A 24223-nucleotide genomic window follows, 5' to 3' on the forward strand; every position below is an offset into this window, starting at 1 on the left:
CAGAGAGCAAGCATTCAGAAAAAAAAGATGAAATAAGCAACTTAGCACCTTATATACATGTAAAGAAAACAAACCACCTGTTTCAAAATCACATTCTTTTACTAGGGCAAAGTTAGAAATTCCAGTATGAAGCTGCAGAACCTTTTAAACTTTTTATCATCAGTGAGAGAGACCTTATATATATTACAAAAAAATTACCATCTTTTTGCTATATGTACAAACTATGGAAAAGGAAAAATAATCAAGACAATGGCTGGATGGGTGGGAAGCAAGGATTGAGTAGGCTGAAGAAATATTTGTTAAGAATGGAATATGCCACCCAAACACTAAGAAATTGTTAATATTTGACTTTTAAAGTGTATAGACAAAGAACTGAATTAATTTTAAAGATGACATTTAGTAATGAATTTTAATAGCATACTTTCCTCCTCCACTTAATCTCCTTCAAAGCTGCAAATCCTAGAGTTCATCATTTTAAGCAGACTCAGGCTCTCAAATGTCTAACTCAGAAACTTTTTGTTCTTTTGAAGAGCATTCTGGAAATACAATTTATTCATTCAATTCATTCAAGCCATTAATAAAACAAGTACTTACTAAGTTCCAACAATGTGAAAAGAGCCTGTGCTCGGTGCTATTTAAGACATAGTTCCTGACTGCCAGAAAACTCAATTTAAGTTTATAGCAGAGCTGTGGATGTCTCTAATTGAGCTCTCGTGGGCTACAGGTACTGTTCTCAGGAAAAGCTATCGCTCCATGCAGGCGTTCTACTTTCCATGACTAACTGTATCCCCAGTGACCTCTCCCTTTGTTTTTATTGCCAGCACGTAAATAAGCAGGGTAGGCTAGGTTCTCCAACACTAAGTATTCTCTAGTTATTTCATATACATGGGTCTATTTCTCTAAAGGGACTCTGAGATCCTCATGGACAATAAAGCATGGTTTCTTTTCTTCTGTATTTCTTATAGCACCCCAGGGTACTGGGTATGGCTGAGCATATACAGAGCAGACAAAAAGAATGAACTACTTCTTAATTTCAGATAAATTTAAAAAAATAAATTGTAGTTAATTTTCATTGTGGATTAGAAAGCGCTGAATATTTTTTAAAGGAAAAAAAAAAGCCTACTTGATTCTTCTGTACTTCTTTTATACTAGAATTTCAAAATTCTAGTATAAAATTAACCAAAAAATCTGAAGTGAATATTGAAGCTGTTATAAAGGGAACAACCTGACTCCTTAAATTACTTACTTTCCAACAGAAACTTATTATTTGTCCCTGTGTAGTAATCTAATTCACACATTCTCGTTAAGCCTTCTAGAACTGAATGAATACATCATTTAAGTATCCCCTGGTGTTTTAAAGGTTATTCCATTTTTGGAAAAAACGGTTTTTCCATATATTGTTGCCCATTTTATTGATAGGTGTGATATTGAAAGCATTATTTCATGTGTATAATTAGACATCAAAGATGAATGTAGTATGAACCTTTGAAAAGTTACTTTTTAAAAACACACCCTAAAATGAACAAAATAAGTACTTAATGAACACTCATATCTGAAGCCCGGAGAAATGCTGAAGCTTTGGTCTTCCTGTATTAATTGTATCTCTGTCTCTTAATTTTGTATGTGATGCTCATAAAAGCTCTGAGTCCAAAAAGTAAGTCTAAATATTTGTGAATCATCTCATTACAGTGATGGTTCTACTTAACTGCAGTAGCCAGAAATGAGGGAATTTAAAAGAAAGCTTGGAATTTTTCCATAGAATTCAGAGCATTCAGTAAACGTACTAGCCATGAAAGATTCACATATTAATACTAAGACATAATAGCCTACTCAATGTTTTTACCAGAATGCTTTAAATTTCTAGCTTTCTCCTCAGAATGCTGATATTTCAATTCCAGTTCTTTTTTATCTTCTTCGAGAAGCTCCAGTTGCTGTTTGAGACTGTGTATCTCCTTGTGGAGAGTTTCATTCTGCAGTTGCTCTTCTAGTTTTTTGACCTATAAATTATAAACAGACAGTGAAAACAGTTTCTCCTCTGTCAAGGAAAACAGGGGGGAAAACAAATATTTCCCTTTTACTTTGCATTTCAGAGCAAAGAGATTCCAATTCATCTTAAAAAATCACACAAATCCTGGGATACAGATAATCCTGGGCCTTCCCTGGTGGCTCGTTTGGTAAAGAATCTGCCTGCAATGTAGGAGACTGCCTGCAATACAGGAGGCGCAGGTTCAGTCTCTGGGTCAGGAAGATTCCCTGGAAAAGGAAATGGCAATCTACTCCAGAATTCTTGCCTGGGAAATTCCATAGACAGGAACCTGGCAGGCTATAGTCCATTGAGTCCCAAGAGTTGGACATGACTTAGCAAGTAAATCATCACCACTACCACCACAGATAATACTTATATTATCAGTAATGTGATTCACATAAATTTATTGGAGACTTACATCCCAGAACATTTAGTTTTTAATATTCATATAAGTAAAAAATTCATTTAACACTTCTATGCCCATTTCAAAAGAAAAACTCAGGTAATATTAAAAGGAGTCCCAGTGGGACAATTTGGTAACAACAAAAGCCATAAAAAACGAAGGAAGGAAAACCCTTTGACTCAGTAATATTACTTCTAGAACTTGTTTTAGAGAAGCAGACAGGTATTCAAATACATTCATTAGCGCATCCTCCGCAACAAGGAAATGTTGGAAATATGTTACCTGTCCACCAATATTATTGATTTAATAAATTACAGTGTTCATTAAGTGAAATATCAATACTATGCAAAAATTTTAAATCACATACCTCAATATACATTGACATAGGAAGATATTAATATATTACCAATGGAAAAAAACAAGGTTGTAGAACAATATGCTTGCAATGATCCCATTTAAACTATAGTCATAAAACTATATATTTACATAAAGTTTGGATATGCTCCAAAATATGGAATTTTTAATTGATCTTAGTTTTCTGCTTTAGCTTTTTCTGTATTTTTAAGATTTCCTTATTATAATAATAAAAACAACACAGTTGTGTTTTAAAGATTGCTGAATTTGCAAGGGAACTTATAGACAGGTAAGAAATATTTTCCAACCACAAACCTGAAAGATAATCCAGAATAACAGTACAATAAAATAGGTTTAGAAGTATTGATTGCTCTAATTTCATTTATAACTTATATATAATCTGCAGTACCCTACCCCAACAAGGGATACACCCAACAATTTAGTCCCATCCTCAATATAATTTACTAGGTTCTCGGCACGCATTATTTAATGAGGTAACTACATGTAGAAGAGGGCTTCCCAGATAGCTCAGCAGTAAAGAATCTACCTGCAATGCAGGAGGCTTGGGTTCGATCTCTCGGTCAGGAAGAGCCTCTGGAGAAGGAAATGGCAACCTAAACCCACTCCAGTATCCTTGCCTGGGAAATCCCATGGACAGAGGAGCCTGACATGCGACAATCCATGGGGATACCAACAGTCAAGACTTGACTTGAGAGACTAAAACAATGCGTAGTAGAGCTTTTTTCGAATCAGAAAATTCTAGTAGTAAGCTAAATAAAAATAAACATTCTTTCATTCTCTTTATTTGAAAAGGTAATTCCTGCATATGGGGATAAAAAAAAAAGTCCCTTCCATCCTATCCCCCAGGGCACTTTCCCAGGGCCAAGCACTATTACCATGTATTCATTTAGAGCTTCCCGACATATATGCCAACATTTCCTACTGAAGAAAAAAAAAAATTAACTCTACCTCACAACCAACTTGGTAAAAACTCTGGGAACATCCAAGGATTAAATGTCAACAGTGTTGCTTAAAGAAGACTTCCATAGGTGCTAACAAATGGCAGCTAACAGCCTTTCCCTAACCAACGAGGGACACTGTGAGTAGCATGAATATTGATGCAATTTTTCTTAAGTGGTTTCTTTAATTTGAAAGGCTTTGTTCCACCTGTTTGCCTCTCCTCCTCTCCGCCTCTTCTCACCCACCACGATGACTATCCTTTCTGCCGAGCACACAGAGGCAGTCTGTGTCAGCTGGAGTAACTCTACTCAAATTGAAATAACCACTTAGGAAGTCTTTAAACATATACATTTGTGCAAGTTTACAAAATCAGAAATATTCTCTAAGCAAACAACTTCTACTAACATGGACTTTTCCTCCCTCTTTGAATAAAAGCCTATGCCCTCCAACAAGCTCTTTGAGACCAAACACAATACACTCTCCTAGTGTATGCACTCTCCAAACACACAAGTGACTCATGGATTTCCAAACTGCACTGTTCAAGCTCTTTTTGACTTGTCTCTCTCTGCCTCGCTTCTTCAGATCCTCTGTACAGTTTAAAAGTCACTATAATCCCTACTAGTGGCTCAGTGGTAAAGAGTCCGTCTGCAAACGCAGGAGATGTGGGTTCAATTCCCGGGTCAGAAGATCCCCTAGAGAAGGAAATGGCAACCCATTCCAGTATTCTTGCCTGGGAAATCCCATCCCATGGACGGACGGAACCTGGTGGTCTACAGTCCACGAATTCACAAAGGAGTCAGACATGACTCAGCAACTAAACAACAATAGAGCCTGCCACAGTGCACTATACGTTTTAGACGGGTACTATAAGTTCATTTGGTATTTTTTTTTCCGAAAAGGTGAAAGCACTGGAAAGTCTTAGTAACTCAAGCAAAATAAGGAACTATGAGCTTCTGGACCAACTCCTCTCAGTTTAAGGATGTGTGTGCATTAAAAACCCAGAAGAAAATCTGTTACCTTTTGTTGATGCTGAATTCTCTCTTCTTCAAGGAGCTGAATGAGTTTTGCATTTTCATCTAATGCGTTCAAAAGCTGCCGGTCAGGAGCAGAGCTCTGTAGTAGAAGGTGGCTTTGTCTCTTTAGCTTATTCTGTTCGATAAACATCTACAAAAGTTAATTACAAAAATGTACATACCAATCATGTTCACAAGCCTCCTCAATGGAAACTTGAGCAAAATGAAAGGTGGAGTTTTCATTAAAAAGGTAAACGCAATTTCTGAATGGCAGTATGATGATTTTAGAAGTAATGAGTACTAGGATAAGTTTTCATTCATAACTTTTATATAATCTTTAGAACCTTTACCTTTGTCTCAGCACAGTATATATACAATAGTTTAGTCCTATACTGCAGCTTTTAATATTTTATTATTGCTTTCAAATATATTAATATTAGCAGTAGCAGCTAATATATATCAAGAACTTATGCCAAGTATTCTACTAAATATGTTCTACACATTATATTAATAATCCTTTACGTCAATCCCTGTGAGGTGAATGCATCTGCTTTGAGAAGCTAAAACATATTCAAGACTATGGGATAGGTGTGGCAGCAATCATTTTACTTGCAGTTTATCATCTAATCCTTAGAACACCACTGTCAAGTAGACACTATTATTATTCCACTTTTACTAATAAGATAACTGAGGCTCTGAGGGGTTAAGCAGCTTTCCCAAAGACACAAGTGAGTGGCAAAACCCAGGATTTAAGCCCAGATCTGTCTGATTTACAGGCCCATGCTCTTCACCATCTGGCTAATCTCTTTCTCTGTTATTTACTGGACCTAAGATTTCTGTCTTAAACTAATCAGCTTTTCCCCAGTGACAAAAGTAGTTAACAGCAGGAGGGTAAAGAGCAGAAGGAAAAAGGTATATCAATTAAATTGAGCATTTTATTAAACAATTTACATATACTCTTAACCTAATCTTCACAACTTTTCATGGTTGAAAGCAACATTATTTCTTATTCACCTATGACTTCTTTTCCTTAATATACTACACAAGTCAGACAGTGGGCGAGTATGAACACAAAATGTTTTACAAATTCTGAAACCAGGCCCATTTTATAGTAGAGCAACATTTGCAAGTGAAATTTACATTCTTCTTCCATCTGATGCCTGTGTAAGAACAGGAGCAGAGGATGAGTAAGTATCCATGAGTGCACAAGTGGGGCTGGAGAAAAGTAAGACTGGAAGCATCTACGCACCAGGGATGCATAATCAGCATTCCATCATAGTATCTTAAATGTGAGACCAACGGTCTAATGGAAATGACTTATTTCAGATTACCACTGAATAATAATATTACAGTAATTTATTTTTTATTCATTTTTCCCCTCTTAAAACTCAACTGGTTGGAGTCTCGTGTTGGTTATCTTAGAGAATATCTCACAGTCAACATGAAAAGCCAACAAATGCCACTGAAACAACTGAGATTCTCTGGCTCCCCAGCAAGTGAGGGCTTTCACCAAGAGTGCTCCAAGCCTAGGAGCAGACAGAGAGGAAGCAGTCGGCGGGGCTGACCAGGGCAGAGGTGAAGGGCCAGCAGACAATGCAGGGCACAAGGACCACCGATGCCAGGGGTGGCTTTATGGCTCTCCCTGCACTGTTTCTCTGGACTCTGGTTCTCTCTTGGGGAAAGTTACAGCTCTCAGGAAAACTTAACTTACATGATTATAAATCGTTTCAACTGTTATTTTAGAGAGGAAAGAATAAAGACTGTGTCTTAGGGATGTTAATAACATGAATTTCTTTGGCAAAGCCCTGTAACAATCCCTAAATTGCAATATACAATGAAAAGAACATACAGAAAAGAAGTTCCTTTCAATAACAATGGCAACTTGAAAAATAGTCATTAGACCACCCTTTCTAGACTTTAAAGTACTAAAATAAAACACTACATAATGCCTTTTCTAAAGATGTATTTAAAGAAAATTCAGTTACCAAACACTAATGAATTTGGCTTTTAGTTATGGAAAGAACTACTTGGTTAGAGTTATTAAGTTGGTCCCTTATCAGACAAATAATAACACTGGTATCAGAATTTCAGAGAAATTTTCCTACATCTCTTCAAAGAATGAGAAGAAAACTTAGTGTCAATATATAATTCATCTTTTCAAAAATAACACTAAAATATTATCATCTCAGTTGTCTGAAACCAAAACTTATTATGAAACATTCCCTCAGTATATTAGGACTACATGTTGAAAAAGTATTCACATCTTTAAACAGAGGAAAGAAAAACTACACTAAATAGCAAAAAATACACATTCAAAAAGTACAGGACAGGTTTCAAGAGAGTTGAAATTATGTTGAAGAAATACAAACACTTAACATACTTATGAGGACAACTGACTGTTCCCTCCTTTTGAGTGATCATGCTTTTGGTTTTTTAATTGGACAAATGTAGAAGTAAGGAAGACGCATTCAATTTTTCATTTACACATTTGAGAATTGTTTGCATGTTTACAGCGTATATATCTTCCTTTTGTAGTTAAAAAAGGTGACCTAAATTAACTTTAAAAAATTATTTCTATGGTTGTACACTATATACTCCAAAAGGGCAGGAGTCGTATTTGCTTTCTTCACCATTATATTTCCACTACCCACACAGTGTCTGGTTTGAAAGATAGTTGCTGAATGCACTAAGAACAAAATGCAAAAGTGGTATTTCTCTAGTTAAGTAAAGTCAGATACCTTTTAACAGAAGTTGTCTGTTGAAAACCTGAGAATCTATAAACCATGTAAAAGGGAAGATATACCAGTTCTAATTCAGTTTCGTCTTTTTTCTTACTATTGTGTAGATCAAGCCTTAGATACTGTAAAATCATCAAGCACTGTTGCAAATATTTATGCTACCAGCAGTGTGGAGTAGAAAATGGCAACCCATTCCAGTATTCTTGCCTGGAAAATCCCATGGACAGAGGAGCCTGGCAGGCACAGTCCACGGGGTCGCAGAGTCAGACATGACTGAGTGACTTGGCGTGCGCACACACGCACGCACACACACACCAGCAGGGTAAGTACCACTGCTCTCGCTTTCCCTCCTCAAACATCTCTCTCCTCATTCTGGATTAACCTGTCAGCACTGTTTGCACCAATTACTATGGGTTGCATGGCAGAATGAATCATTCATTTTTATATTCTTAAAGGAATCTTACTTCTTCCATCTATCCTCTCTGTTACTGCATGGCCTTCAAGTTTTTCTCTGAGCTGCTTTGTATTCTAACATCATTCTGCAAACAAGAAATGGAAACTGAAAATGTCCCTCAAAATTAAGACCCCTGCATGCAGGTCAAAATCAGCCAACATTTTCAGTTTTGCAATGGAGGCATTTTCACATTATCTCTACCCTCCCTCCCCTCAACCATTTCTTTAGCTCCATTATTTATATGCTGTAGATTTTTCCAAAGGGCTTCAATTCTTTTTCCTCTTTCGAAGAAATAAGAGAATAAATATTTACTCACCTTTCATTAAACTCTCTGAATAAACTGAATCATAATATTTCAAATCAGATCTTCTCAGACTAAACTTTTATAGGGTTCAAGTATGGAAAAACTCCTGCACAAAACCATCATCTGATCTTCAAACGTCATTCCCATAACCCTGCACTTTGTCTTCCTTCTATACCTTGGATACTTCCACCTAAGAATGCCTACATTTCCTTAGCTACCTTCCTTGAACCCACAGTATGAACACAGATTCTAACTATTTAGACATGATGGAGAAGATCTCATGTAGATCACATCATAAGCTGTTAACACATAGCACATCATAAGCTGTTACATCTCAGCCAACTGATGCTTCATCATTTCCCCGGAAACCAGTCACAGAGCCGTGGAATACCCAACCACGACGTGTCAACAAGGTTAACCCAGAGCATGAGAAGCTCAAAGCTTACTTCTAATATGAGAGGAAAGGCTCAGATAATGGATGCATAACGTGTAACAATGTTCCACAGCAAGTGGCAGAATCAAGGCATATAATGAGAACACTGAACAGTCACTGAAGACCATGATGTTGTTCTTTCAGATGGTATACTGAGATGTAACCTAGTTTTTTAAGGCTTTTGGAAATATACAAAAGTCCTGTACTCAAACTGGAATTTCCATCACAAGTTATGAGATGGGTATCCCTAAACACAATTTATTTTCCCAGGATAGCATTTTCTAGTTCATAAAATTCTTATGAAGACTCATGTCATTTGATTTTACAATCCACTTGGTGAGGTTGGTATCATCACCCATTTTACAGATGGTGAAAGTGAAGCCCAAAGAGGTTAAGAGCTGCCAGTAACAAACTGGTACCCGAATGACATGGCAAAATGTAAACCCAGATCTCTGACACCGAGTTCAGTGAACTTGATACTATTTCACAGCTCCCTACATCAGATGATCTTTATTCAGAGTGACAAGTGTTTGTTCAACCTCAAAAAATGTTTTCATATGTCATCTGCAAAGCTCTTTAAAATATAAAACTAAAAAATGAGGTCTCTGCAAGACATTTACCTCTTGTGCAAATGACTCTGCTTTCTTTCGAAGGTCCTTCTCCAGCTCCAAGTTCACCTGCATTTCCTCATACTCTTCTACTGCTAGCATGGACACTTAAGAAGACAAGGAAAAGAAAATGGACAATAGGCCACACAGATTATCAGGCAAATGGATGAAAAAACAGCATCGAAAAGATTCCTTATTCGGGCATACAAACAACCCACATTCATTGCTGGCTGGAATATAAATTAGATAACACCTTTTCAGAGAGCAACCTGGCAATGTGAATCAAAACTCTAAAACTATTCATACCCTTTGACTCAACAATTCTACTTTTAGAAATGTATTTATTCTCCTAAAAGAATGAATCATGAACCCACAGAGATCTAATTATAAAGGTGCTCTCTGCATCACTGCTGAAAATAATGAAACAATCTAGATGACCTAACATTGAGGGGTCAGTAAGTAAAGAAATATACGAGAAATATTCTGCCAACAGGATTATGTTGTCCTGAGTGAGCTGCAGTGAGGTGGATGAACCTAGAGCCTTTGATAGAGTGAAGTAACAGAAAAACAAATATTGTGCATTAATGCACAGATAACGGAGTCCAGAAAACCAGTAGTGATGAACATATTTTTCAGGGGAAGAATGGAGATGCAGACACAGAGAACAGATGAGGGGACACAGCGGGGGAAGGAGAGTGTCGGATGAATTGAGAGGGTAGCGTTGACATATATACACTACCATGTGTAAAACAGAGAACTAGTGGGAAGTCGCTGGATAGCACAGGGAGGCCAGCCTGATGCTCTGTGATGACCCAAAGGGGTGGGATTGGAGTGGAAAGGGAAGCTCAAGAGGGAAAGGCTACATATAATGATTGATTTGCACTGTTGTGCACTGTTGTATGGTAGAAACCAACGTAACAATGTAAAAAATTATATTGTGGAGGCATATTTCCTAAATGCGAAAGACCTTCACGATACAGCTTTAAAATGAGCTCATTTTTGTTTCTTAAAAGCCACATATAAAACACATCAATAAAAGTTTCACGGAGGAGGAAATATGTAAAGGGCCAATAAACATCTTTATCAGTAACCAAGGAGATGGAAAGTAAAACTATAGCTATCTTTTTATACTCACCAAAGAGGTGACTGCCAAAAATTTTAAAGTACAGCTATATCAAGTTTGGAGAGGGCACAGAACAATTAAAAAAAACACACTGTTAACAGGTATATAAATTTACAGATCTACTTTAAAAGTAATCTGGCATTATGTAGTGAAATTGAAGATCAAATATTACATTTGGTGTGTACATTAGTGAAACTCTTTGATATTTGCACAAGAAGACATGTGTAAGAATTCTCATAACAGGATGACTTGGAATAGCAAAAAACTGGAAAAAACTCAAACATCCACCACCTGGATACTGGATAAACAAATTTTGGTATAGACATCAAATGAAATATTATACAACAGTGAAAAGAAACATAGCACAGAAAACCCTTTAATATGGACGAACCTCACAAATCCAAAAAGTTGCAGAAGGACACAGGCAAAATGACAGCATATATATCAAGTTCATGCAAAATTAGATAATATGCTGTTCAGAGATACATACATATCTGAAAAACTACAAATAAAAACCATGATAAAAATTCAATGAAGAAATACAAGTAGAGATTGATGTTTAGGTGCTTGTACAGTACCAATGGATAAAAAGACTGTCTCTTTTGTTGGTATTTTCTTGATACTCCACATACATTATAAACATATTTAACAAACAACTTAACCTGTATATATAGGCTTTTTGATTGAAATATAGTTGATGCACAAAATTATGTTACACGTGTACAGTATAGTGATTCACAATTTTTAAAGGTTATGCTCCATTTATAGTTATAAAATACTGGCTATGTTCCCTGTGTTGTACAACATATCCTTGTAACTTATCTTATACATAATAGTTTGTACCTCTTAGTCCCCTACCTGTAAATTATCCCTCTCCCCCTTTCCTCTCCTGGAAGAATAAACACTAAAATGTGAATGTGCTCACACCTGGACTATAAAAGTTGAGATTTTTTTTTCCTTTTCCAACATGCATTTATACTTCCCACCAAAAAAGTATGTTACTGGAATAAAAAGAAAGAAAAATGTATATGTATGTGTGTGTGTATTAGTTGTTTCAAAGTGTTATCCATGTGTATAAAGAAAAGAAACAGCCTTAGATCTGTAGAGACCCAAAGTCAGAGCTTTGAACTAAAGAAACCTTGTGGGCAGAAACCTTCAAAGGGAATATCCTGTCAAACAGGAGCAACATGAATTCTTTCCTACTTTTTGACATTTTGTTAAATAATGATATAGATGGGACAGAGGCAGTGATGGCGTCATCACCAACTAGGTACCACATGGGTGGATAGTACATCGATCTCGCCATCAGATTCTGGCCAGGCACTCTCAAATCCGAGCTGAGTCATAGCGATAAAAAGCTTTAAAAAGGCTCTCTTAATGGTTGCTTTCACAAGCTGTTCCTCCAGGGCACTTCAGTCTTAACTGACTAAGAACTGGTTTGCTGTGTAATGACATAGAATTTCAAACTTTGTACTCGGTAAATCTACAGCCTCCTCAGAGGAAAGACGAACAGTCTTGCTCAAGTGAAGCAATGTAAGTGGTGGTTTGTGATGCGAATTACAGGTCCCTGAGAGCTAAATGATTCTCAAACCTATTTTTAAAAAAGAAACTCTGCAAAGAAAACAAGATTATGACTACCTGAAGTCCTGGGCAAGATAATTGACTTTCTTTTCCTATGACCAGAACACTATGATAAAAAGTGAATTTTCACATGTCCTGGTCCTCTTAGATTCTGAAATAAATTGGGTTGGTCCTAGTCATGTATTTATTTACATAATCTCTCTCTCCTCCTAGATAGGGGGCTCCCTGAAGGCAAGGGCCATCATACTAACCTTTGTAGAACCCTGCTTCTTGCATAGTGTATCACAACTGAAAATTCTTCTATACCATTTCTATCTTCTTAAATGCACAAAGAGCAAAGGAAATGTTTCAACCTAGTGCATCTCCCACACTTAGATATAAGTTCATTTATTAAAAAAAGGAGAATCTCAATTCATGAATGACACAAAGATAGAGAACCACCACCACTACCAACAGGCAAGGTCCTGGGTCTGAAAGGTTTCCTTTTCGAGTTGTAGTTTCTGAACTAGGAAAGACAGTGGCTGCAGGGAAAAAGCGGAACAAAAAGCACAGTAAGAGGCCCCGCTCCCCTTGAGAATTACGTTTGCACTTTGTCCTAACTCCTTTGTCCTAAACCAGGAGACCTAAGAAACAGCACCATGAGATTAGATGCTGTGCTTTATGACTAGGATGATAAAATCAAATTATACAGAATTTTCTCTAGAAGAAAGTTCCTTCTCATCATGAGACCAGGTCTGCTTCTCCTGACGAAGAGGTAAATTTTTATGTGATTCACAGAAAAGATCATAAATCTCTCATGGCTCTGGCTTCCAGAGAGCTCATAGCCAGACTTCAGGCACATAGGCAGGAAATGTGCCAAGGACTTGGAGCAAGGAAGCACTTTGTATCTGAACACATACTTTCACTTTCCCTTTGTCCTATTTTCCATATCCTCTTTTTTAAAAAAATTTTTTATTACAAGATATTCATTTTACAATACTGTGCTGGTTTCTGCCATACATCAACATGAATCAGCCATACGTATGTCCCCTCCCTCGTGAAACTCCCTCCCAACTCCCACCCCATCCCACTTCTCTGGCTGGTCAGAGAACGCGGGGTTGAGCTCCCTGTGTCACACCGCAAATTCCCACTGACTATATTTTATATATGGTAATGTATATGTTTCCATGCCACTCTCTCATATGGCGCTGGTGGTAGAGAAACCACCTGTTAATGCAGGAGACATAAGAGACACAGGTTCGATCTCTGGATTGGGAAGATCCCCTGGAGAAGGAAATGGCAACCCACTCCAGTATTCTTGCCTGGAGAATCCCATGGATAGAGGGGCCTGGCGGGCTATGGCCCATAGGGTCACAAAGAGTTGGACATGAACAAACTGACTTAGCACACTCCCTTCCACACTGGGTCCACAGGTCTGTTCTCTATGTCTGCATCTCCACTGCGAACGGATACAGAAATTTTGGTACGTATATACAATGGAAAGCTACTCAGCTTTAAAAAAAGAACGCATTTTAGTTAGTCCTAATGAGGTGGATGAAACCAGAGCCTATTGTACAGGGTGAAGTAAGTCATAAAGAGAAAGACAAATATTGTATGTTAACATATGTGTATGGAATCTAGATAGTACTGATGAAACTATTTCTTTTTCCTCTTAATTTAAAATTTTATCATCTAATGTTGCATGTATTTATGTAGATATCCCAATCTCTGCTGGACTGAGGAGAGGTTTACTGAATAACCCTACCAGATACATAAATACCAATACGGCCATGGTCCCAGGATACATGGAGGACAAAAGAGGATTTATGTCTGAAGTTTCAAAATGAGTGGGTGGTGAATTCCTTAAGCAGAAGCACTTTTAAATTTCTTCAGGCTCTAACTTAGGTGATAAAAGAACAGGAAATGAGACTCATTGCTAGACGTTAAGAAGACACAATATAGAAAACTTTTGCTACAACATTCTTTAGACACAGGTATAAAATAATACAAAATATATATAGACTAAGTTATAGATTTGAAAGAAAAGACTAGAAACACATACCTCTGTTGCATTTTTCTAAGACTTTTCTCTGTTCAAGAACTTCCAAATTTAAAACATCTTTTTCTTGTTTAACTTTATTTACCTAAAAATGTGATATTGTGAGAGAAGAAAACATCCAAAACTGTAAAACATGACATGATGATGGGTGACTTAAACTGCTGCTCAATTTTCAACACGATGCTACATGAAAGCAGTAAGTGCCTTCACTATGTTAGGCTTTTATTAAAGCATTTTTATAGCCTCAAAGTAGCTATTTAATTTAGGATATATATCTGGAACTTCTTTACATATTCCAAATAGCATTAGCATTGCTTCTTAAATATGGGAATGTTCTAGTTATCCAACATAAATGACTTACATTTTAAAAGGAAAAATCCAACTAGACTGCACCCAAAAAATACCTGAATCATTTAATCAGAGATACAATATTAAATTTTGGCATTCATTTTACACTTTGATGACATCTGGCTTACGTTAAACATACATAGATTTTTTTTTAATAAAAAATTACTTTGACCTTTGACTTAAATAAAATACGTATGAAAACCTCCCCCCAAAAAACTTCAATTTCTGAAATAATTTTTGGCATCACAGGAAAAGAGAATATCATAGTAGAGTTCTAAAAAAAGAAGGTAAAGTTACATATAGCAAGTGGATAGATCTCAAAAGCATTATGCTGAATTTAAGAAGCAAGTTTATATAGTTAAAAACATTCAAAATACTAGTCATTGTAGTAGATATGTAAATATAATCACTGAAACCATAAAAACCAAGGTCAGAATAATGGTTGTTTGGAGAAACAGGGCAGGGAGTCAGGAGAATGCACTCAGGGAAAGATACACACGGGTTTCAATAATATGTTAATGTTTTATGTACTGAACTGCGTAGTCAGCATATGGATGTTCATTACTTTGTTTTTTATACTTTTCAGATGTCTGAAATAATCATTAAAAAACTAACTTCTGAAATGGCTTCCAATAACACCTCTAAGTGGGAGGGAAGAGAATCATCAATCAGTAATTATAACTGAGAAATGGAATGCATCAGCATGTCTTTCTCTTCTCTCCCACGATAACACTCAAGAAACAAGCTAAGATGATGGTCCTGAAAGGGCCCCTGAATCCATCAGCACTTCCAGAGAGTCTGTGAACTGGTCTCTTTTAGTACAAAGTATACTGCTGCTTTCTGTTTAAATTAGTAACTGGTATACCCTTCTCAGTGCTTCCAAAATATCATTATCCTTCTTCCCACTCACACTTCCTGAAACAGTAACTGAGGCTGGGAGGCAGATGGGCACTGCTTCCCAACCTTTTTCACACTCTGGTCTTTAAGAATATGTGTATGGGAACTGGATGAGCCTGCTCACTGAAGGGACCAATACCCTGGGACACTTGATATCACTGGCAAGATATCAAGGTGATATAACACATCAGTTGGGAAACCTTGGACAACAGACTCTGAGAACCACTGACACAAGTTAAATCGAGACTGCAAAGGCAACTTCTTAAGGCCGCGTGCAAAGAAGGCTAAGTACATGCTCTTGCTTTTACAGACAACTCAGAATAAAATAAAAAGATTCTCCAAATACCCACTTGAACCCATTATACCATCTACCATATATGCTGTGTTGGGAGGTACAGAGGAGGAGAGCCTTTCTCTACTGAGGTAGCCCTCAACTAGAGAAGCAAAATCATTCTTCACCAGCAGCAATAGTGTGTGATTTCAGATGCAGATAAAATTGTCACAAATCTGCAAACAGTGAAACACGAGGGGTAACAGGAAACACTTCGATGCTATTTTAGTACATTATTTCTTGAGCTACAGAGTGGGCCCATGAATCTTTATGATCTTATTTTCTATACCTTTTTTAGGTCTGGAACAGTGGAGACAAGAGAAGATTAAAATTGGTACATGGTTCTCATGTCAGAAATTAGTTTCCAACAGCAAGTTTTTGATGCAGCCTGTCCCCAAACACCATAAAACACTAAAGGGCCTGCCTTTCAGGCCTAAGATACATACTTCTTCTGTTACTTCTACAAGTCTGCTCTTGAGATTTTCCAGTTCGATGGCTAGTATCTTCTTTTCCTCCTGAACAGATACAATTTGATCTCGAAGTTCTGCATTTTTAAAGAAAAAATACTTATTTTTAAAAGAAGAAATCAATCTTGTCAGAAGAATTGAAAATACCAGTCTATGAGCAGTTTACTGTCAAAGGTTTTCAACAATTAGAAGGAAAAGGAAGCAGCAAAAGACAATGGAAATTTCACTTGTTCCCCTCCCCTAATATAGCTATGTTTCTTAAATTTTCTATCAGGCATTCTCACTATGTTAAATGTATTAGATTATGTTTTCTCTGCATTGTATCAAACCTATATTCCAGAAACTGGCATTTTAGAAGTAGAATTTTTTAAGCTTTTAGAAAAACAAATTAAGGCATTGTACTAATTTCTTTTTTATTTTATAATGCCCATGGGCTCTTGTCACAATGCAATACAAACAAACGGGGCATCTAACAATTTGGAGATTTTGACTTAAAGAAAAAAATCCTGATGTGCTGCCAATTTATACCCCTTAAATATTATTTGAACTGACTCAAAATATAACCTATTTGAAAAAGGGTTAATTCTAATAATTTTCTCTCCAGAGTTGTGGGTGTTTTGTTTCTTAATTTATTTCATATTTCATATTATTGACATTAAATGAAAACTGTGTTACTAGAGTGAAAATATTAGGCGCTATAAGTGCAAAAGCTTCTGGTGTTATATTAAAGTTACTTCTACCACTCAAATGTTAAAAAAAAAAAAAATACATGGACTAGCACAGTACTTAAATTTATACCCAGGCCCACATAGTTTTGCCATTGAGCTTTCAAGTGCTTTTAATTTCTTACCCTTCTCCAAGGACAGTGAGAAACACTCTATGTGGTTATTTACTAATAAATTAAATTAAACTTTTTACATGAACCCAGATTAATGAAGGGGCTCTCAAGAGACTTATTTCAAAACCACTTTCTCCACTGCCGGACTAATCTTGAAAAAGAATCAGAGACCATACATTCAAGATCTAACAGAAGGGAGAAATAGAAACAAAAGGAAAGACTTTACACTTCCCCTCCCTTCCTGCCAACATAAGTACAATTTTTTTCTTAGGTTAGAAGGTAAGAGGGGCTTCCCAGGTGGCTCAGTGGTTAAGGAATCTCCCTGCCAAGGCAGGAGATGCAGGTTCGATTACAGGGTCAGGAAGATCCCCTGGAGGAGGAAATGGCAACCCACTCCAGTATTCTTCCCTAGGAAAGCCCATGGACAGAGGAGCCTGGCGGGCTGTGGTCAGTCCATGGTATCACAAAGAGTTGAATACAACTTAGCAACTGAGCACACACAGGATTAAAATGGCTTTCTTTTTACTTTCTTCTTTATATTTCCAACTGAAGTTTTATCTATCAAACCAACAAATATTATTCTTTTTTTTTTATTACTACATTGTTTTTTTTTTTATTCCTTTGTGCAAACTTTGTAAGACTCCAATTCTGTCTATATAACTCCAAGTTTTACATTTATTTAAAAATAGATGTGGTACATACATATAATGGGATACTTCAGTTTAGTTCAGTTCAGTCGCTCAGTTGTGTCCGACTCTTTGCGACCCCATGAATCGCAACATGCCTGGCCTCCCTGTCCATCACCAACTCCCGGAGTTTACTCAAACTCATGTCCATCGAGTCGGTGATGCATAAACCAACAAATATTATTCTTGACAGGTTCAGTTCAGTTCAGTTCAGTCACTCAGTCGTGTCCGACTCTCCGCGACCCCATGAATCACAGCACGCCAGGCCTCCCTATCCATCACCAACTCCCGGAGTTCACTCAAACTCATGTCCATAGAGTCGGTGATGCCATCCAGCCACCTCATTCTCGGTCGTCCCCTTCTCCTCCCGCCCCCAACCTTTCCCAGCATCAGAGTCTTTTCCAGTGAGTCAACTCGTCGCATGAGGTGGCCAAAGTATTGCAATTTCAGCTTTAGCATCAGTCCTTCCAATGACAGGTACAGTAAGTTAAAATGCTCCAATAATTACCAAGCCCCAGACTGTTTTCCTACATCCTAAACTATATGTGTGTATTTATTTATTAAAAGAGTTAATGTGTACTTCACAGATGTATTGTGTGGTTTTGCCTTATAGAACTATTTAGGGACCAACACAGTTGCTTAATACTACATATTGCTTCTAGCTCATTGCCTGAATCTTAGAAGTTCTTGGAGGGCAGAGACAAAGCAATTTCGGGAGGTATCTTCCCCAAAGATTTCAACAGAGAAATCAGACTAATAGAAGGTGTTGGCTAAATAAAGTTTTATTCATTCAACAAAAATATCTTAATACATAGTCCTATCCTTTAGACATGGATAGGTTAACTGACTGTTCCTGTCAAGATGGCGCTTTCAAAAGTACCTAATCCCAAACAAGAAAGTAACTCATAAAGCTACAGTCATCATGATTCTCAACCAGACTACCCTCTGGGACAAATAATCAGAATTTTTTTCCAAAGAAGGACCCAGGCATCAGTATTTATTGAACTCCTTATGTAATTTCAATGTGCAACCAGCGTTGAAAAGCATTATCCTAACAGGAGTCAAAACCATGCTCAATAATTAAGCCAGGAATCCTACCTTTGATCTGCTTCTGACACTGTACTGAGACACAAGTCTTGGCAACATCCTCCGGGTCCACGGCTGAATCTTCATCATCAATGTTAATCTCCTCAGTTATTACATCTGGCCCCAGCTTGGCCATGTATAACATGCTGATTCTTTTCAATGCTTTATTTTCTTTATTTAACTAAGGCAAATATAAAGACAGTTATTTTAATAGCAAATGAGTGTCTTGGATTTTTATACAATAGTCAAATTAAGTGTCTTTTTGTCTACACATTCATCAATATAAACCTTACACCAAAATAAGATGTTTAGTATGGCACTTGTCTGGCTTTGGTCCTTCATTTGTCATCATGATTAGGACCCCTCAGGATTTCTCTCAGGGAAAGCCCAGCCCATATCACTTGGGGAGATCTGATTCTTAACCGAGTAATATGGAGGCGAAATATATCCAAGTAGCAAGGTCTGGAACACAAGAGGGTCCCTGACCTCTCTGGGGAATCAGGAAGGATCACTCAGGAATGGCTATGAACCCTTCCCTGGATTCTTCCTGGGAAGGCTGGCGAGATCCATTCAAGGAATCAGGCACAGACATTTACTCCCATTACCCAGACATAGCACCAGCTTCTAGCTCTCCATATTACAGGAGAGAATCAGAAATACAATGAAAGACCCACGATTTCCCAATCTCTCTTCCTTCAGATGGACAATTCAAGTAAGCACTGTCGTGGCTTCTTTGAACCATGAATGCTAGAACACGGCACTAGAGGCTCAAGGATCATTGTCAATTCTCAAAGGATGATATCTTTTCAGAATGCAGGGAAAAAAGAACAATTTAAGAAAAGAGTGGAAAAACTCAAGAGCTAATTTGTAATTCTGCCTCCTTTGGTTCCCAAAGCAGTACATTACAATCTGTAGAGTTTAAAAAAAAAAAAACAACTTCCAATATTTGCCCTGAGGAAGCAGGCCCTCCTACCAGGCCAAAAATCTCTGGCAATAGAGTCCAGCATATTACATCTTCAGGGCTTCCCAGGTGATTCAAATGTACATCAATACTAAGAATAATTGACATGGAGGACTGCAGTACTTGGGTATATATTTCTATACAATTAGCAGCAGCAGTACTATAGCACAGCTGAGAACACAGCTCTACAATCAAATTCTGTCTCTGCCTCTAGAATAATCTTCCTGTGTCAGTTTTCTCATTAGCTACTAAAGGATTAAAAGTCTCTATCCCATAATATGCAGATTAAATGACATATTATATATAAAGCATTTAACATAGTAAGTGACTTACAGTAAAAAATTCAGCAAATATTAGCTAATAGTAATAAAAGAGATTTATTTTGTTACTAATTAGTTTCCCTCCAGAATTCATTTATAAGCTAGTAATTCTTCAACCAAAGCATTTATCTATACATTGTTCCTTTCCCCAAGATTCATGAAAAACTGAAAATACTCATTTTTGCCATCTGATGCTTAACATATTACTTCCCAGGCCACCATCAAAGTAACATTTGATAACATAACAGTTAACAGTTCTGCCCTCAAAAGAGTTTAATGCTCCTATCAAACCAGGCACCAATATCTACCAGCTATTTGGCTATAATACAATTACTCTATTCAACACAGTTACTTTCTCAAGAAAAAAGCCAAACATAATTTCAAAAGTCATCTCTGGAAATATCATTTTCATATTCTGAAAGAAGAAAATACAAGATTTATACACATGAAATCTTATGACCATACGAAGTAGAAATTTTTGAGAACTCTGAATTCACAAATTTAAACTAAGCAATGTCACTGCAGTTATTAGCCATCAGGTTATACAGGTTAATGCATGCTACTTCTGTTTCAGAACTCTTCTAAGTTAGAAGGCAAAAATAAACCTTTCATAACCCTACAGGAACAGAACCTTATGCTATATTCAAATTCAAACAGGGTTTTTATATAGAGCACAGTTTAATGGATACTTAAAGATACAAAATAAGCATGCTAAACAGACTTGAATCATACAATTTAAATAACTGTTCTATATTCTATTGGTTTAACTTTCACATTTCAGCAAAGCAAAGCATCCATACTTGCTTCTAAGGAAATAATGCAAATTGCATCATAAGAATTAAACATTCCATTTGTCCTTAATTTGACAGCAAAGACTTAGAAAAATAAGAACTTACAGAAACTTTGCTGTTTAGAAAATGAAAACTATTTTCAAAAATGACAATTAATACTTAAATCAGGATATGTTACTTTCATTTATTGATCACACATATAATAAGGCTTCCAAACTTTATATTCAAAGTTGTAGCTTCTTTCACATCTAATGAGCATATTGATAGCATTTAATCGAATAGATTTTTTTGGTTTTTTAAAGTCCACATACACTGTATCCTAAAGTACACTGTAGCCTCAAAAACAAACCATTTGTCCATTTTCAAAAGGGCTTCTTAAAGAAGAGAAGACAAACTCCATGTTAAGGGTCCTATTATCAATACTAAATTGTAAAAATGACCCCAGAGATTAGTATCACACTGTCATAACCAGGGATGACTATACAGTCACCTGGCAACTTTTTCAGCATTCACATGCCTGGGCCATACTCCTAAAGCAATGAGTCTGGGTATTCTTAAGAAATCAATTCTGGTCTACCTTGAAAATTATGACATAATTGCAGGTTAGACGCATGAATTCTTCAGCTCAAAATCAACTGTTAAATACAAAAGAGGGGAAAACAAAATAATTTTTAAGGGGATCAATGATTAATGTCATCATAAACAAAGTCTGTCCCATTCTCACTTTAGTCCTAATTCAAGGCTATCCTGTCATTTAAGATGAGACAACAGCCGTCTAGGGAACAGAATTAACCTGGCCAAAGTCACATATGTCCAAAATTATATACCTAGTAATAAAACCTGTATATACTGCCTCCCATACCACTGTTTTCCATAAACTGCCAGTCCAGAGAGATAGTCAGGGTTCTTACTTTGGATGTACTATAGCAACAGGAATACTTGTTAAAAACAAGAGGAAAAAAAAAAAAAAACAAGAGAAAATATAGAAACTATCCTTACCCGCTACAAGATTCAAAACAGCTAGTATGCTCCAAATACATTTTTCCTACTTGGCCCAAAAGAAGGAAATGAAAAGAGATTCAAACAGTATTATGAACCCACGAACACTAGTGATATACAGAATAGAGCCTCCATGTTATCGTTCCTTTTAAAGCAACGGCCTCTATTGCCATAGATTCTTCGGACAAATAATGTCAGAGTATACACACATTAATACACTTATTTAGGTTCTGCCTGCATAGCTTATGAATTCTAATGTAGTGTCGCTATGCAAACAAGCCAATACCTCTAACACGCACAATGCTAATGCATGTAGATTAAATTGACTGACTGACTGTCTGATGTATAGAATTTCAGGTGCATCCAAAGAAACACTATGGAGGTAGGTGACAGTGGAGAAGGGAAAGAAACAAAACCAGCATCACTAATGAAATTTGGCTGAAAATTGCTGTAATCCATTTTCTGATGAAGTGGTTCAGATACATTTTGCCCAACCCAAAATATGTAAGACAGAGATAAAAATATTCCTTAATAATAATGTACTTCTGATGAGATAGAATATAGAAAATTACACACTTGGTAAATTCATCAGCTAGAAGCAATCAGTGGTGCACTGGAGGTCACCTTTAGCATGCCCTCACTCTGCTTTCACAAATAATCACCTGAAATGTACAGTCTGAGGCTGACTTTTTCATCTGATTCAAATAGGTAACACTCATTGCTCTTTTATGTCACTTTCAGTTAGTTTTAAACTTGGCTAGCATTTTAACCAAATGCACAGACATCTGGAAAGTCAAGTTCAACTGACCACTCTGGGACCATTTTCGCAGGCAAAACACACACACACACACACACAAATACGGAGATATACACATACAAACACTTCTTTTTTTAAATAATCAAAATAATCTTGGCATTAAGACAGATATTTACATAATCACATTTCAGGATTCTGAGACCTCTGATGAGGGCCAGAATCAACTGATTAGAGAGCTAGAAAAGCAGACGAAAACAGGTCACTATGTAGAAAAGCAAGATGAACTTTAAAAGCTCAGGTAGAATTCCTTTATATGAAATGTCTCACCTTTGTTGCCAAAGCTTCAGCACTTTCTCGACAAGTCTTCTCTATTTCAAGATGGTTCTGCATAAAATTCACTTCCTCTATAACCATGTGAGAAACTAGGAATGAGGGGGAAAAAGTCTTAGCATTCAGAGATTAGTCAGCTATTCCAGAAGCCCACACATCTTGTCCCATGATTAAGAATACTGTAATTCTTTAGCTGGCCAGACCTTTAGCTATCATGGAAAAAAAAAAAGTGCTGAAGATGCTGCTCTGATCAAATCTTAGCTAATATTTGAATGCAGAAAGAAAAAAGAATTTTTATGGCTATTACACACATTTTCGGAAAGCTATTGAGAATTTTTTTGAGTCTCTTTTCTATGTAGCTATCTATATAACTATAGACATGTCTGCTAATTTAAACAAAAGAACTTCTCACAAATTAAAAGTGGCAAATATAATTTCCTTTTCTTAGCAGAATATAACTTATGCATCTACTCAGGAAAACTAGCTAAAGAGAAATGTTTAAAGATAACTCTTACACATTTATCTCATAACTAGAATAACAACGTGGCAGCTTAGCTAAATTGAGTATTTCAATAGTAGTCTTTATTACTGACAAAGTATTTCATAAACTCCAGGGCAGAAAACTATAGCAACAAGATTTTTGCATGAAGTGATGATAAAAGTTGATGGTAACAAATTGCTTCTCACAGCACAGACTGTCAGGAAGATAAAAAAAATAAAATAAACTTGATGTTTAACCAATGTTTCAAAAAGACTTTTTGGTAGCTGGTTTATATAAATGAGATTCAAAAGTACAAAATAATTTAGAACTTGAGTTATACCTTGAAGATCAAGTAAGAAAAATGCCAAATCCTTTCACCTATGTGTCTAATTGAAAAGAAAATGCTCAGAACCTCAAATTTAACTGTAGACATGTATATTTATCGATATTTGTTCGGCTTAAAAAAAAAAAAATTAAGGGCACCGAAACATGAAACCCAACAAAGTTAGGGAAAAAGCACTGGGCTCACATAACACAAAGAGAGATTACTTTTGCTTCATTTAAGCTTAATTAACCTGCAATTATGATTAAACTCAGGGGAAAAAATTTCTCTCCAAATTAAATAAAAAAATGTATTACTTCCTAAGTCCATCCAAAGTTCTTATTATGTTAATATTCAAATTCATAAAGCAGCACTAAATGGCCAGAAACATCTCTAACCTTGACATTTTTTCAGGGGTAATAATGATCCGCAGCAAATGCAGGCCAACCAAAAACCACTTAACTAATTAGTAGTTGCAGTCACCGAGAAAAACATGAATCAACACTGTTATTACAAGTGGCACATTTGAGTGGCATCTAATTATGACTTGATGAGCACGATACTTGCATTATCA

At 36.5% G+C, this 24223-nt stretch overlaps 1 protein-coding gene across 2 annotated transcripts in view; it reads right to left on the reverse strand.

Annotated features, from left to right (window-relative positions):
• SHTN1 (shootin 1) overlaps nucleotides 1-24223 on the reverse strand; it is a 111251-nt gene that overhangs the window by 43941 nt on the left and 43087 nt on the right. For both annotated transcript variants that reach the window (XM_055424570.2, XM_088842362.1), the window contains 7 exons: nucleotides 22844-22938; nucleotides 18701-18869; nucleotides 16058-16155; nucleotides 14039-14120; nucleotides 9306-9400; nucleotides 4761-4907; nucleotides 1844-1997 (listed from right to left, as the gene is read on the reverse strand). In XM_055424570.2, the coding sequence (XP_055280545.2) occupies nucleotides 1844-1997; nucleotides 4761-4907; nucleotides 9306-9400; nucleotides 14039-14120; nucleotides 16058-16155; nucleotides 18701-18869; nucleotides 22844-22938 (840 nt within the window). The remainder of the gene's footprint in view (nucleotides 1-1843; nucleotides 1998-4760; nucleotides 4908-9305; nucleotides 9401-14038; nucleotides 14121-16057; nucleotides 16156-18700; nucleotides 18870-22843; nucleotides 22939-24223) is intronic.

This window comes from Moschus berezovskii, chromosome 12 (genome assembly GCF_049115385.1).
Source record: "Moschus berezovskii isolate FMDL1 chromosome 12, NW_MosBer_1.0, whole genome shotgun sequence".
Taxonomy (NCBI): Eukaryota; Metazoa; Chordata; class Mammalia; order Artiodactyla; family Moschidae; genus Moschus; species Moschus berezovskii.